The 11,743-nt window shown below is 38.2% G+C and overlaps 2 protein-coding genes across 2 annotated transcripts; one reads left to right on the top strand and one right to left on the bottom strand.

Moving 5' to 3' along the window:
• The first annotated feature begins 3,163 nt into the window (after nucleotides 1–3,163).
• On the top strand, nucleotides 3,164–7,922 carry LOC129597117 (carbonic anhydrase 7-like). The gene is made up of 7 exons (XM_055494560.1): nucleotides 3,164–3,547; nucleotides 4,017–4,196; nucleotides 4,691–4,845; nucleotides 4,918–5,086; nucleotides 6,444–6,604; nucleotides 7,080–7,199; nucleotides 7,559–7,922. The coding sequence occupies exons 1-7, from the start codon at nucleotides 3,328–3,330 to the stop codon at nucleotides 7,601–7,603; spliced, it is 1,050 nt and encodes a 349-aa protein (XP_055350535.1). The 5' UTR covers nucleotides 3,164–3,327; the 3' UTR covers nucleotides 7,604–7,922.
• A 148-nt stretch (nucleotides 7,923–8,070) lies between these two features.
• Nucleotides 8,071–11,691, bottom strand: LOC129597131 (uncharacterized). Its single transcript, XM_055494574.1, has 6 exons — nucleotides 11,282–11,691; nucleotides 11,108–11,171; nucleotides 10,763–10,818; nucleotides 9,675–9,780; nucleotides 9,379–9,523; nucleotides 8,071–8,572 (listed from the first exon to the last, which is right to left on the bottom strand). Exons 1-6 carry the CDS (start codon nucleotides 11,373–11,375, stop codon nucleotides 8,372–8,374), a joined length of 666 nt encoding a protein of 221 aa, XP_055350549.1. The 5' UTR covers nucleotides 11,376–11,691; the 3' UTR covers nucleotides 8,071–8,371.
• Between the last annotated feature and the right edge of the window lie 52 nt (nucleotides 11,692–11,743).

Raw genomic sequence — 11,743 nt, 5'->3', positions numbered from 1 at the left:
AATGACTGTAAGCTTACTCACCTTTATTTAACGAGAAGTTATGCCGTGTTTGTGGTCTAAGCGGCAGAATCGCTTGTGCGCGATGAGCACAACGTTGATAGCAGAACCGTTACAGCTTCTAACACCCAAAATGGTTCTGCTACACATCTTAATGAGAGAAAAAAATCTTCGCATCTGTTAAACTTAAAAAATCTGGTGTTTTGTACTCTGAATTTTCAAAATGTAATAACTAATTTCATTGTTTTCGGAAAAATTCAGATTTACCGTAGAACCGGTGTATACAAGAATAGGAAAAACTCTGAGAAGAGTTTTTGTTTTTAAATTTTAAAATACGTCTAAAACTTGCGTTTTTGTGCACCGGAAGTCTATTTTTGTGTAGCGAGTTAGAAAACAGTTATCCACAAAAGCCTCCCTAAAGTTGTTAGCAAATGATTTTTCTACATACTGATCAAATTTGAGAATTTTCGGATTCTTTAGGATTTAATTTTTGATTTTACGAATTTCCTGTGTCAAATCGATCAGTATTCAGCGAAGAACTTTCTTTGTTCTGCATTTTCCACGAAACTTTCGCTTCTGCGCCTGCAGTGCCGCCACAGTCAGTTTGCACATATAAGGAGAGAGTGGCCACCAGTGAGCGCTCACGGATCCGTGTGCTGTCTTCCCTTTGTCTTACGCTTTGTTATCTTTTCGTGTCCTTACTGACTACACAAAGTTTTGGTCTGTTTCCTATCCCACTCGCCATTGGAATGTTATTTCAATGGCGCATTTTGTTTGCTGTCAGCTGTGGTCATTCAGCTGGACGCTTCTGACCGCAGGTGGCAGCAGGGCAGAAAGATCGCCAGTCCGCCAAATTTATCATGGGTGACAATCGAAAAAAATTGATAACTTTTTTGCAACTCGCCATACTGAACTCATATTGTTCATGATTGCAGATAAGACAGTATTCTTGCTGTATGAGCAATTTGAAAAAATCAGTTTTTCAAAACCTAATAATGGTATAACTTCTTCTTAAGCATTTGTAACTTGTTATAAAATATAAATATGTCACCTTCCAACCTTATCGGACAAGTGAGGTTTTTGAAATGATTTCGAAAGGATGTTGATACTGACCTACTGGTGTACTCTGAATTCCACTTTTCTCACCGGAACTGCTTACCGAACTTGTAGTTAAATGTGTAATAATCGCTGCTTGCCGTTAGTTCGAGAATCATTTGTAAATACCATGCAAGACCCACCATAAATCTTTCTTCCGCAGAAAACAGGAGCAAAAGGTTAAGGTGCGATGTCTTATCGCATTCTATAATATGAGCGAATTTGAAATCCACAGACACTAGGCCCGATCAATCCTGTCTAATCTTTTCAAGAAAGATATCGCAAAATAAAATGTGAAAGCAGAATGCGTCACCGATGGATGACACACAGCAAAAAATACAAATGCGTTGGACCAGTAATAAGCAGTGGATCACCACAGAAAACGCAAGCACTGACTGTTAAATGAATCGTGCTGCGTACACACAAACGAATTGTACAGCAGGGCCGCAGGCGCGTTTTAATCCACATGCTTGAGGTGTCATTAATTAATGTAATAATTTATAACTTAACTGAAGAAAAGAATATATCCATTTACTCAAAGTAAATTAGCTAATTAATACGCGTTATTAATTAATGTAATTAAACTTAATTACAGTAACGCAACCTACACAATATTACAATTATTGCATTGATAATTGCAATCACTAAAAATAATTACTTTAATTACTAATCGTAATTACTAAATTAACAATCAGTAATAGTCTAATAACAACAACTAGTAACAACTTTTCAATCACAATAAGTGAGGCTAAATTATTAATACGGATTAATACCTGACCACATTATATTAGCAAACTAGCAATTAGAATGCTTTAATATTTGCTATATGTTACGGGTTCCGGTGACCACTGTGTAAAGCTCGGTTGGCTATGCACCAGCAGCACCACAACGGAGGTGAATAGTCTATTACATCAAGATTCCTTCCCGACTGTTGACGGTTTGACTGTTGGGATCAGAGTCCATTGAGATAAGCGCAACAACTGTGATTTGCCGTATTAAATAGGCCACACACACAACTTTGAAAACGTTATCCGAAATGAAAAGCAAGTCCCGGCTTGCTTTTCATTTCGGCACAGCACTCTGACATAGATGCCAGCTCGGTCCACATAGATAACTTCACGTCGCGTTCATAGTTATCGTCATGGCAGTTCATCTGCTACCACGGTAATGGTTGTTTTGCGTTATCTCAGTGGACTTTGATCCCAACAGTTTACCCGGCAACAGTCGGGAAGGCATCGTCATGTAATGGACTAATGTGTATGTGAAATAGAAAACGCAGCTTCGAAGCTGCGTTTTGTAATTCATCTGTGGATCACGTAGCGGACCAATGAGCGCAGCCGTTAGCTTTCGGCTTGAGAATGTTGTGGTGACTAACTCGCGTTATCTTTCACGGGCGCGCAACGGAGCGTTGTGCCCCACTTCAGGCAAAACATCAGTGAGATAATTCTCATAGGATTGATTACCCTTACTGAACAATGATATGACCATATGTACACTACGTAATTATGTTAAATTACGAGCTCGAGTAAGTATTTTCTCTGTACGGCTTCATAGAAGTACTGCATTAAACCGCCACTTTTCGCCGGCCCTTGTTTTATAATCATTTGAACTAGTTTAGCATTAATTGGCGGAATTAAATTACTGTAGGCGAACGTTCACATCGTTCTGTTTTAATTGTAAGTAATTTTGCAGATTATAATGATGACCGTAACCGGTATCTACAGACACACACATTCAACACAGATATGGGCTATCAATGTAGCTGGCTGGACCTTAATTAAAGCCTGGATCCCTGAACTTCATAATTTAGTCAGCCTCTCATTTACGTACAACGTACAAATATTTACTTCCTTACACCACATCCAGGAAAGAAGGAAAACTGTCCAAAGTTGATGACCATGTTAAATCAGACTGACAATTTGACATCGCGCGATGTCAAATGTGACTGCACGGGTTTAGACTACAAGTATTGATAGAGGTACGTCGCGTCTGTTTGTTGCCTGTTTCATGTTTAAAATGACTGTTAGTATCGTACTCACGCTTTCAACAACGCTTGACGCGAAAACGCGTACGGCAGCAAAAAGGCTGATATTTTAGTCTGCGCTTTACGCGGGAAGTATCCTCGCTCTGTAAACGTTAAGGAGCAAAATCTGGGCTATAGACTAGGATATTCCTTGCAGCAAAATTTAGTTTGTGAAAAGCTGCTTAATTTGTATCGGATGCCTGATTGCTATTATGGGAATGATTTCCGAGATGGAGTCAGTGCGAACATTCTGTATTATTGTTTTGGCGGTTGTGCTCCCATTGGGCGTCTTCGTAGCCTTGGTCACTCTTCCGGTCTTCCACTGGCTACCACCTGGAGTAATCTTTTCCAGCCTCGAGCACACAGACATACAAGGCGACAACACGAATCGACATTCTTCATGGGGCTATGGAATAATTCAGTCAGTTAAAGGTACGAAATCGCCGAAAACAACGTATATGCGATGAAATTGCAGGAAAAAGCGTAAACTGTGTATAGCGTGGACGTAAACTACAGTTGATTGAAGAAATAAGTTCTCAGGGATTTGTTAAATTGGAAGCTTTAGCAGATTAGCAAAGTTTTTTTTGATTAATTATTAAATGGAAGATTAGATGCGTAAACATCTTATGCGCTGCGTTAACATTTGAGAAGAAGCGCGCGCATAAGCCACCAAAAGTTCAAAACTAGCGTTTAATTTTACACAATACGAGTGTTAAGGTGAGTTGTTATCGCGCTTGCCGCTTCCGTTATAATTATTGCAAGTTACAAGTACTACGATTGAATTATCAGTTATAACGTTATTGGCATTTTATTTTTTTTTATTGTTTCTGATAGATTAAAAAAATTTTACCAACAAGTTATTTACGCTGCTATTACACGGCAATTTGCAAACTTTTCACAGAGCTGCTTCCGAAGGAATGGGGGAAAAAGTATGTCGATTGCGACGGCAGTCATCAATCACCAATTAATTTCGACAGCCGGTACATAGTTAACAATTCGCTGCTGACGGAAGTCGAGTTCATCAATTACGCTCAAAGACCAAGAGACAGTATATGGACGGCTACCAACAATGGGCACACCGGTACTAACGATGGATGTTCACATTTATATTAGTTTTTTCAGTTTGTTAGGAGAGACACTGGATATCGATCTGATTACCTTTGTGTCTGGCTATACGAGTGCTGCTAAATACTGACCCCTAATCCCGAAGCTTTATGCTGCATACATGCCAAAACAAAATTATAATTTTATTGTTTACGTACATTTACAAATTACAGTCATTAGTACCGACCTTCCTCCCAAATAAAACTGGCGTGCATCAAAATTAACCTGTGTAATACGCCATGCTATCCCATACAATTATCTTACATTCCGACAATTTTGTTATTTGGTAGTAGTTCTGATATTTTATGGTGTTATTCTAAATTTGTTGTATCACTGAATTCATTTTTCGTACAAAAGATTTAACAAGTTAATTGAGATAAATACAATGTGTTATTTTGTGTGAAATTTGCTTGTGTAGTATGTGTAGTATGGTTAGTGCGGTATTACATGTACATTATAAACAATTTTTAGTTCAATTCACTGCCGATTTTGATGCTGTTCCATACGTTACCAGCGGAGGATTGGAAAATGGAAAATATTATTTTCGACAGTTTCATTATCATTGGGGATCCAATGACAGCTATGGGTCAGAGCATGCCATAAACGGACGGCGATTCCCAATAGAGGTTTTAGCTGTCTTTTAACATATACAGCAGTGCAGGGCAAAAAATACAAGGATAATGTAAATTTGATTGCAGTTGCACTTGGTACATGTCCGGAACGCCAGTGATTCCAGTCCGTATAAAGTGGCAGTGGTTGGCATCTTTGCAGATGTTGTAGATGACAATGTCAATCGCACCGAAGAGCAGGAAAAGCTGCAGGAAATACGCAGCATGGTGGAAGCCGCTCAGTCGGTTCGGGAAAGTGGTAATCCCTTTTTTGTACTTGTAATAGGAAGTACGTCGTACGTTAACTTCTACCGTACTTGCAATTACAAGTACGGTAGTACGTACGTGTTTTGTAATAATTATACAAATTTACTTTTCTTAATTTTCATTATTGAAACTCATTACTAGTATACAAAAACAATTATTAACATCACATCGCAGTATGCCGAATTCGCAATCAATAGTTGCGGACGGTATAAAACCAGAGAACAACTAATCAGCTGGATCAGCTACTACGCGTTGCTGTTGGCGATATTAAGGCATCATTGAATAACCTACCGGTATCGCTTTTTACTTTATTAATAATAATTTCTTATTTCAAAATGCATTTTATATTTAGTACTTTGCCAGACCATGACACTGAGTGTGAATAATAGTTTTTGATTTTAACTTTCGGCTTACTTTGTAAATATTAACTTATTGGCTGTTGCATTTATGGTATTTTGCGCGAACATAGAGTAGCGATTTTAAGAGAACATGTACACATATTTCCGCAATGGCAAGTATTTTCTTGTGGTCTGTGAATACCTAATTGTAACTTAGTAAGCTATGCTTTTTACAAAAAACCATTAATCATATTGGTGACATTGACACATAAAAAGTATAAAAGTGTAAGAAGATTTTGGTGTTGTGATATTATTATGCGAAGAAACGTTACCCGTGTTAAACGGACTTTTGCAAAGTACGTGCAAATCCATGCCATTTAATGCTTTAAGCATTTGAAAACCGTTTCCTATAATTACAGTATTAATACATAGTTGTTTCCTTGGTGCAGACAAAAAGCTTATTTAAAACTTTTTGTAAGTAATAAGGATTTTAAATTGCACATTTTTATTGCCATAGCTTTATTTTTATCGTTAATATACGGTAACTGGTGTTCGTAATTGTTAGAGGTTCGAAGTTCTAGCTGAAAACTTACAATTTTCAAACCAGCAAATTTAATTACTGTACCATTCGCATCCAAACGTTATTTCATGTCCAAATAAGAATTCAATAATACCAATCAATTAGCAGTTTCCGTCGCGTATAAACGGATGTAAAATCGATCGGAGGTGCAGGGCGCGGCTTACTCCCCAGATTCAAAATCTAGCACAAGCGACACTAATTGCGATTCTTCTTTATGCATTTAAATGCGATTCCGCCACAAAAGTGGAGATTCACAGTTAACACGTAGGCTTATTGTGTGCTAGAAATTAATTACAATTGCAGCTAATTCCGCAAAAGTAAAAGCCACAAAATTTGTTCTAAAAGTGATTATGATTATTCCGGTGAAATATCGTAAGTGTCGCGAAAGACATCTGGGTTGTCTTTTAAATTTAAGCTTATCTGGATTTCAGGATCCACGAAACAAGTATATGTGCCTGGATTCACACTTCTAAAATTTTTGCCCAAAAAGCGACAATTTTTTCGGTATTATGGCTCTTTAACGACGCCCCCTTGCACCCAGTTGATTCAGTGGACAGTAATGGCAAATCCTATCAAGATTTCAAAAACAATGGTAATTCACTGCATATACAATGTAGGACGAAATGGTCGCATAGCCCCATGCCCAGCATTCTGTACGCATGCGGTGCAGTGCACTTGTACGAACCGGATATTTTGAACTTAGCCGTACAGTGTACTGCACTGCATTCGTACTGAATGTGGAGATGTTGGGTATGCGACCATTTTGTCCTAAGCTGTAGTAAATACAAAAGACATACATTTTCGTCGTAGTAATTACTGTTATCAAGAAATACTATTTTTTGTATTTCATTATGATTTATCGACATACTCAACAAACTGTACAATAGGAGTACAATGTTTTATTAAATTTTTTAAATTTGCATTACCTATATTGTCCTAACTTAATTATATAAGTTAAGAAGTAGTGCCCGTTCTCTAATGTTCCGTAAGCTGGCATTTTCTACAGAATTGTCCGAAAAACGTTTTTATGTGCTTACTTTTCCGCAATAAACCGAAAAATGTTTTAGCTAAAAATTTTTCGGCAAGTGATTGCCCATTCACCACCTGAGCTTGTTACCAACTCTGATCATGATCCCCACTGGTTAAACCGGGATGAGGAGAAGTTTTTGGTGAACAACTTTCGACCGGTAAGGTGAACTACAAGCTTCAACACCGCTTACTGTTATTGTATATTTGGATTAGGCATAGCCTTTGATTGTAAATCTGTAACTACAGTTTTTCTCTGTATGTGTCCTATATATATGCGAATCAAAGGAAGTTTTAGGATAGCATGCTGCCATATTCTGGGAAACAATTTGAACCTTGTAAATTAACCTGCAGCATACGTATGCACAGACCTGTTTCAGATTTTCCTATGATTTTTCTTATGCAGTTATAAAGCATCAGATTTGTGATAACTGCGAGCAATCCTTCGGACTAATACAGTAACTTTATACTACAATGTTTTCATTTCACGTCAACCCCACATTTTTATGCGTTTTTTCAGATTCAAAGCACCAAAGGCAGAGTGATAAATTATTTTGCCGGTTGAGTTCGCGATTTCTATCCGTAAGATCGACTGAGCCGCTGATCACCATTAACGACTCCGAATAAATATCAGGGAGAAATGACGTTAAGCGATTAAATATCTGACCAGATCAGTGATCTCTCGTACATTCTATCAAAAACTCTGTGATATAATAGAAAAAAAAGCCGATGCCCCATTTTATGGCCTTACAATTGTTAGATCTTGTAGTTGTTGTTGTGTGTGTGCTCACTTACCACTAAGAATTTATTTGATTATAGACTTTATCTAGAGTAGTAAAAAGTGCAGAAAGAGTGTGGATGATCGCGCTTTGCATAATGCCTATTGCGGTGACATATTGCAAATGTCACAACGAGAACTAACATGGCTGGCTTGGCAATTGTGAGTAAAGCTGGAAATTTACAATCGGCGTGGAACTTCCGACCTTTCTGCAGAAATCTGTTTAATATTCTCACTGTATGAAAGGGTTTCAATCCGTCAACTATTTAAACCGATTAACTTAGGTTTTGAATTAACATGTTAATTGTTGTACTGCAGTGCAGCAACAAGTTAATCCAATAATCCAAAACATGACTGGTCAGAAGTCAGGAATTTTTTCAAACAGTATAGTTATATAGCACGAGCTACCTCCTACTATAAGGCTTCGATGTTAATTGGTTCTGCTCTTTTACATCATAGCGATAGATGTATTAACACTCATACACAGAAACATGAAAAAATTATGTCTCAAACTGGTGACCTTTCACTGTGTACCGTGTTAGTATAACAGTAGCGTCAGCTAATTGTGACGATATCCCCATTAGGCGTATTCCGAATTGGCGTGGCTCTCCCAGATTCAGGACGAGTAAATTTTGCAGTTACTTGTTTCGGCGGTTCAAAATCCTTCCTAATATCGGAGGCCTTCGGTAGCTTCTTGTCGGCTTCCTCGGCACGAAGCTCCGCAAAAAGTTCCTTCCAGTTCCAGGCTTGATCGCTCTTAAGTGCAGAAATACTTGCGTAAAGAACCCGATCCCAAGGCATGATTTCGTACGCTCGCCTAGCGAGCACAAAAGGATACAGATTTCGAGCACCCAGCGGATCGCTTGGCGAATACGCTAATCTGTTTGATTCAAAATGGCTATAACTTTATTCTGCCATTATACGCGACAACTTCTTTGGGATAAAAAATTTTCCCACGAATTTCCTCACCTTTTGACGCATTGGTTCGCAGACTTCACCTAGAACTAGATCCTGTTTTAACAGGATCTGGTTCTGGATGAAATCTTTTGTTATAACAGGATCTGATTCATGAGATCTGTCAACCAAAGCGTCAAAAGACGAAGAAGCATTTGGGAAGATTTTTGATACCTAAGAAGTTGTCCCGTGTGATGGCAGGATAAAGTTATAGCCATTTTGAACCAAACAGTTTTGCGTATTCGCCAAGCGATCCGCTGGGTGCTCGAAATCTGTATCCGTTTGTGCTCGCTAGGCGAGCGTACGAAATCATGCCTTGGGATCGGGGAATACTTATTGCATCGAATCAATCGTCCAGCGAATTATCTTTATTTGCTACGTCAGTTGTTAATAATTAAATTTTAATAACAGTAAGTCGGATGTAATCAGTTGTGCTACAGTTGTAATATCATTATATCATATTTATATACTCTCCATCTGGGATCAGGGGAGACAACTGCATAATTATAGTTTGCGTCTTTGCGATAATACAAAATACCATAGAATACTTGTATTTTCGTTGTTAGTAAGAGTATGTGACTGCGAGCCGCAAGTCGGTTACTATTTACCTCTACAGATTCAGTAAAGTGTGCGGTTTTTGCCAAAACAGAAGACGATATTCCCGAATCGCGTTCCGAAAATGCCCTTTGGGAGGAGACCGCTACAAGCTCTTTTGCCGTCGTGAGTGGGCCCGATTTCATGGCGTTTGTGAAACTGCGAAATCAAAGGCTGTCTATAACTGGCTGCAAATTTAAGAAATTTAAATCTCAGTAAAACTTTTTCCCGCAGTGATGCTGCGCGTCAGAGTGATATCGTTCACTGTTTTTTGCGAACTTTACATATAATCTATGCAAAACATACTTACTACGCATGAAGGTGCGAAGGGATATTCGGGGGAACAGCCGAACCAGTTGAAGTGCCTGCTGTTGCTCCAACACCTCGTAAAGTGACTTGCGATGACATGTCGGCGTCTGGGAAAATGCATGTTTTGTGCTTTATCGTAATGAGACGTTGCGGCAGTGTGTAGCTTCAGTACATGCGTATACGGATGCACATTACAGCTTACCATTCTAAAAAAAGTTGACAGTACCTCTCTTAAATTAGCTTAATTCAGAAAAGAATACTGCAGCGCAGCAGCACATGGTTACTTAAGGTCACAGTATGATGAAATGGTGCTTTTTTTAAACAGAATTAAATATTATCTGTCCTAATAACTATAGCCTCCATTTTCATTGGTTCTTGGAAATCAGATGTGTTTAAGCGATAAAAGGGATGAGGGATAAAAGTTTCCCTAGATCAAATCATCAAACAAAGTAAACCTCTGTTGTACTGCACTGGCACAATAAGGGCTGCACAGAGCAAAGCTACAATACTGTACTTGCCACTACCCGTAGAAAACATACTTACGGTTGTGAAACTACCGCATAACCGGTAAGTACTCTACAGTCTACAGGGCACAGCCAGCCTGCGTTATATCGTTACGTACTCGCGCTCATTCCTTGCCGGTGTACATTTGCAAACAAATGGTGCAAAAAGGGCAAACTTTTTTAAAGAAAATATGGGATTGAATTGATTAGAGTAGAACAAATTTCGTCTGCCGCAGATTCGTTTAGTTACTGGCGGCGGCGTTGGTTACATAGCCGACAACCACCTGCTAACAAATTGCTAGGGTATTGTAAAATACAACTAGAAAAATTGACAGACAATTCGTTGCCTTGGTGCTTGTAGTTGTAGTGGAAAGCATGTACGATTGAAACCTGAATATCATACTCTACATTTTTATTGGCATATATGTTCTATAGCGGACGTAAAATCTGGGGTAAGAATGCTAAAAACGCCGGTTAAAAAATTAATATGGTTCTGTGACTTTCGTACAAATGTATGGCAGTATGTGTGTACTGTAATTAACGGCAAGTACTGAAATACTCATTAGTTATGCACTAATACTCTTACCTCGGAGGGTCAAGTTCGAAGCCGCAACCGGTGGGGAACTGGGAATTTTGGAAATCCTGCAAAGGAAGAAACGTACTCAGAGGTTGAATTTCATTCATAAAACTAATATAAAGTTTGTTGATAAGAATAAATTTTGAAGGAGAAGAAATCTTAGGTAATGAAATATAAATCGTTTCGATAAAATTAATTTTAATGTTAACGAAACATCTTGTTAATCTAATTTTTTTGGAGGAAGTAGAAATTAAGCATTAAACCATCTTATAAAACGGCAATATCAATTCTTCATGCTGCTGTTTAGTATTTGTTATGCATAATATTATTATAGTTCTATGTTCTACGCCGCACATGGCATTTACTGCCTCTTCTTTGTCGTATTCTGGTAGTGCAGCTCCCGCTGTATTCCCAAAACCTATAAACAGTAATAAGATATTTACTGAGTTTGCCGTTTTTATTAAGTTCGAAATCATGTCGGACGCTGAACTGATTTAAAGAAATAACTGCGGACGCATTGAGACTAACCTTGGGAAGCTTTGCGTTTCACCACGCGTATGTTGTTTTTGATGGATTTTCCTAGTTCGGTAACAGAATTCTTCGCCTTCTCAATATTTTCCATTTTTTATCGCAAGTTTTTCTATTGTAAATGATCCCCTCACATCTGAACCATGCAGTCGACAAAACTAAAACTCGTCCGCAAAACTAGAATGCCACTGGTGTGGATTAAATTATAAATGACATAACCGAGAAGATGGCTGATTGACTATTGGATTTTGTATGCATATAATTTTTTTAGCTGCAACATTGTAGACAAGGCAAACAGATATGTAAATCAAAAACTCATTCCCTAGATATTTCATGGAATTCCCAATAGCCTGTCGCACTGCTTGATACCTGTTAGCAACCAGAAGATGCCACTGAAATCAATCAATAAAAATTTCGGCTTAATAATAGGTGCACACACACAATTGACCCAAACATATACCG

This window comes from Paramacrobiotus metropolitanus, unplaced genomic scaffold (genome assembly GCF_019649055.1).
Source record: "Paramacrobiotus metropolitanus isolate TYO unplaced genomic scaffold, Prichtersi_v1.0 Parri_scaffold0000100, whole genome shotgun sequence".
NCBI lineage: Eukaryota > Metazoa > Tardigrada > Eutardigrada > Parachela > Macrobiotidae > Paramacrobiotus > Paramacrobiotus metropolitanus.
The sequence above is the reverse complement of the archived record's forward strand: the minus strand, read 5'-3'. Positions and strand labels throughout refer to the sequence as shown.